A 3,863-nucleotide genomic window follows, 5' to 3' on the forward strand; every position below is an offset into this window, starting at 1 on the left:
GACCCCGAGCTGCCAGCAGGCGTGGGCAGCCCCCACCTCCGCCAGCACTCCGAACCACCCCTTCCTTCCTCCTGCCTCCAGGGCCTGGTCACTAAGGGCAGGCGGGCTGAACACACAACACGCATAAGCACGGGACCAGCCCAGAAGCCCGCGGGCATAGGCCCCAACCATGTGCCAGCCGCTGGGAGGTGGGCGGCGGTGGTCAGGTTTGGAAGCGGGACCAAAAGGTCTCAAGGAGTAGCTGCACCTTCCATCGTGTCCAGCACACTGACCCTTGCGCCATTCTGGCCAGAGACGGCAGCCGGCTGCGCGCCAGCCCTGCTGCCCTGACTGAGGCGTTCAAACACTCCAGCAGCCGGTGCCACCCGGCGCGAGAGGGCCTCCGATCTCCTGCACAAGAAATAAGTCATGGAGCTTTCTCTTCTGACGTGAGCTTCCCTGGGAGCGGGAGGGAAGCTTCCCCATGAGTTCATCAGCCCAGAGAAAAGGACAAAACACAAAACATCTAGGCCTCGCTGGGGCCAGCCCTACATGACCCTGGGTTCTGCAGGTGGAGTTCAGGAGGGAACGGCCTACTCTGTCCTCTGAGACTTAGCGAGGCAGAAGGAAAATGAAGGGGCATCTTCAAGTGACAAACACCTGGAGTCCATGGTGCGATGGAACTGGTGCAGGTCCCAGAAGAGCAGTCCGAGGCTGTAATTCCAGGACAACCCTTTGAGGAGGGCTCTCTATCTAGGCCCAGCTTCCAAGAGCAGCAGGAGAGGCCCCCGAGAAGACACAGTCTTCAAGTCGCGCAAGCAGATAAACAGAAGGCTCTTTAAACGCCACAGGCCCCAGGCGCCAGGACTAATCCTAAAGGACCAATCTCCCACCCCCACCCAAAGACGGGAGCAGTGGGCGGAGTCGGTCTGCAGGGGGACTGGGCAGGGAAGGGACCTGGGGGCTAAGGGCCAGCGGTGGAGCGACACTGGAGAAAGGGGCAGCGGCCCCAGAAGGACAGGCAGCAGGACAGATGGAATCGGGAGCAGGGAGCTGTGGGAAGATGCCTGTCTGAGAACCACGCCCGCTCGGCCATCCAGCAGCCCCGCCTGCCATGCACCTGCTGGCATTAGCTCAACAGACAAGCTGAGGCTGCTGCAAGGGCCTGATGGGAAACAATCCTCCATTACCCGGTTTTCCTCTTTTGCCCCTGAAGCCTCAGTTTCTCTCCACTCGTTACAACCGCCTAAAGGAAGTGCCTTCCCTCGACAGCGGCTACTTCCTCAGCATAAACAGAAAAGAGCCCGGCAAGAAAACCCAGCAACGCAGGGCCCACACCCACCAGCGCTGTCGAGAATGTCCCGCCCTCGGCGGCGAGAGTCCCTACTTCCATCTCCTTGAACCTCAGCAGCCGCAGGCAGGGCCTCTGCTGGAGGGAACCGGGCTGGCAGGGCCCATTCTGCCAAAGGTGCCAGCCATGCGGAGAAAAGGTGGGGACCCTGTGGCCCCGGCGCCATCCGCCTACCTGATGCTTAAGCCCGTGGTCTGGTCCAGCCTCTCCCAGCTCTGCAGCTTCGTCAGCAGCCTCTGAAAGGACATGGAAGTGGAGCCCTTAGAGCGCTGTGCCCGTCACCTCCGTGCAAGCGCCGGGCCCTCCCACCTCCTCCACACACACACCTCAACCCCCAGCACGGCAGCACCACACAAAACCGACGACATCACTTCCCTGATCCTCCAGAACGGCCTGCCCTGATCGCTGAGCTAAAACGCAGAAACGCGCCCATTCGCTCCAAAGCAGACAGGTTGCTTCCCAACCTCTGAAGCTACACTGCGTGCTTAACGTCTCATTCATTCCTGGCTCCGTAACTTCAAGGTTCCCAGCAGGCCAGGACTGCGGGCTGGGGAAAGGGGTCGGGGGCAGACAGCCTCCTGAACGGTCCTGCAATAACCACCTGTGCCCCAGGGGGCAGACGCTGCCCACGGCCTTGTCGCCCATCCTCCAGATGCTCCTCAGGATGCCAAGCCCCAGGGCAGACAGACTTGGGCCGAGAGCCAAACCCCACCCCCCAACACACATGCACGCGCACGCGCGTCGAGCTGGGCCCCCGTGGCCGCTGGGAAGAACAGGGGGCAGCAGCGGTGGCCCCACCCGGCCCGCATGCCGGGCCTCCCACCCTTGTATTCTCACAGCCGTTCCACTGACCCACATCCCACATCGGAGTCTTGCTCCCTTCCGAGACCGCATGCCTTTGTCTGGCCTCCCAGTCCTTCCTGGGGCCAGTCCAGCGCCATTCAGCGCGCTCGTTCAGCCACTCCGGTACTTCCTGCCCCCGATCGTGCGCCGGGCACGAGACTGCTTAAGAAATCTATTACTACAGCTGACGCCGAGTCGGCGTGTACCACTCTTTAAGCACTTTACACTACCCCGTTTAATCCTCACAACCCTGTAGGGAGACACTCGTTCCTCGTTACACAGGTGGACAGAGAGGTTAAGTAATTTGCCAGGGTCACACAGCCAGCGGGCACGCAACAGCAGGGCTGGAAACCAGGCAGTGTGTTTCTACATGCAGAATCTTAACCAATTTCAAAAGAAACTCTATCCAGAGAAAAACTGCTGGACTCCAGAACCGTCTTTTCAGGCTAAGTGCCCACATCAGCCAACGCCTGAGAGGGATTTATGCTCCAGACCCACGATGCCTCAGCTGGCAGTGAACCCACTGTGGGGGGTGGGGGCAGCTGATGAGCACTCTGACCAGACTGCAAGCTACGGGGAGTGATGACATGGTTTACGCCGGGCAAACCAGAAAGGAAGGCGACTGAAGGTGACCACGGGGAAGCAGTGTGGAGGGACAGAAGGACCCCGGGCCTGGAGCCGGGAGGCCTTCGTGCCGGTCTGCTCAGCAAGCGAACGAGGATGCTTTCGGCACCGACGTCCATGGCCATCTCTACAACAATGCACAAAATGTCCCAATGAGTCCCAGCAGCAGCCACAGGGGAAGGAAACTCAGCACAGGTGTCTATTCACATCCACGGGTGGGAACAACGTCTGTTCCAGGTACCACAAGCCATCTCCTCTCTCTGACTCAGCATCAGTGCTACTGAAACAAACTACTACGAACTCGGTGGCTGAGAACAATACACGTTTACTGTCTTACAGCTCTGTAGGTCAGAAGTCCAGCAAAGGCCTCACTGTGCCAGATCAAGGGGTGGCAGGGCCACACTCCTCCTGGATGCCCTGGGGAAGAACCTGTTTCCTCGCCTGTTGCAGCCTCTAGAGGTGCCCACGTTCCCTGGCTTACAGCGCCTTCCTCCATTCATTGCCACCAAGAGCAGCAGGCAAGTGCTCCTCACCTCACGTGGCTCCGACCTCCTCCAAGCCCCTCCGGCCCCTGTCAGGACCTGTGAGCACACTGGCCCAGCTGGGGGCCAGCAGGAGCCCCAGGGGAGCCTCCCTGCCACAGCTAGGGGTCAGCACCCTTCGATCCCCTTTGTCCACAGTTCTGGGGAGCAGGATGGGGCTGTCTTTAGGGGTCACTATTCTGCCCACCATACTAGCCCAGCGGCTGCCACATTTCAGCTGAACAGCTGGAACGGAGGACTAAAACACCCAGGGTCTCCCCTAGCCAGCCACGGGGCACCCACGGGGACCAGCTCACCTCCTTCTCCAGCTCCAGCTCGACCAGGGCTTCCTGCATCTTCTCCTGCCGACCCAGCCTCCGCTGCAGGCCCTCCAGCTCCTCCCGGAGCAGCCCGTTGGTGTCCCGCATCTCCCTGGCAGGGCCAGAAGCAGTCACTCAAACAGCCGCACCGCCGGGGACGGGGCAGGCGCCCCTGGGGCAGGGGCTGCACCCGGGGAGGCCGCACACATTTTGCGCCGCCGGCGC

At 61.0% G+C, this 3,863-nt stretch overlaps 1 protein-coding gene across 1 annotated transcript in view; it reads right to left on the reverse strand.

Moving 5' to 3' along the window:
* LOC103091432 (mitotic arrest deficient 1 like 1) overlaps positions 1 to 3,863 on the reverse strand; it is a 166,196-nt gene that overhangs the window by 148,689 nt on the left and 13,644 nt on the right. Inside the window, exons 7-8 of the mRNA XM_007467423.1 lie at positions 3,636 to 3,750; positions 1,505 to 1,566 (exon numbers count right to left, since the gene is read on the reverse strand). Of these exons, the coding sequence (XP_007467485.1) occupies positions 1,505 to 1,566; positions 3,636 to 3,750 (177 nt within the window). The remainder of the gene's footprint in view (positions 1 to 1,504; positions 1,567 to 3,635; positions 3,751 to 3,863) is intronic.

This window comes from Lipotes vexillifer, unplaced genomic scaffold (assembly GCF_000442215.2).
Source record: "Lipotes vexillifer unplaced genomic scaffold, Lipotes_vexillifer_v1.1 scaffold1451, whole genome shotgun sequence".
Classification (NCBI taxonomy): Eukaryota; Metazoa; Chordata; class Mammalia; order Artiodactyla; family Lipotidae; genus Lipotes; species Lipotes vexillifer.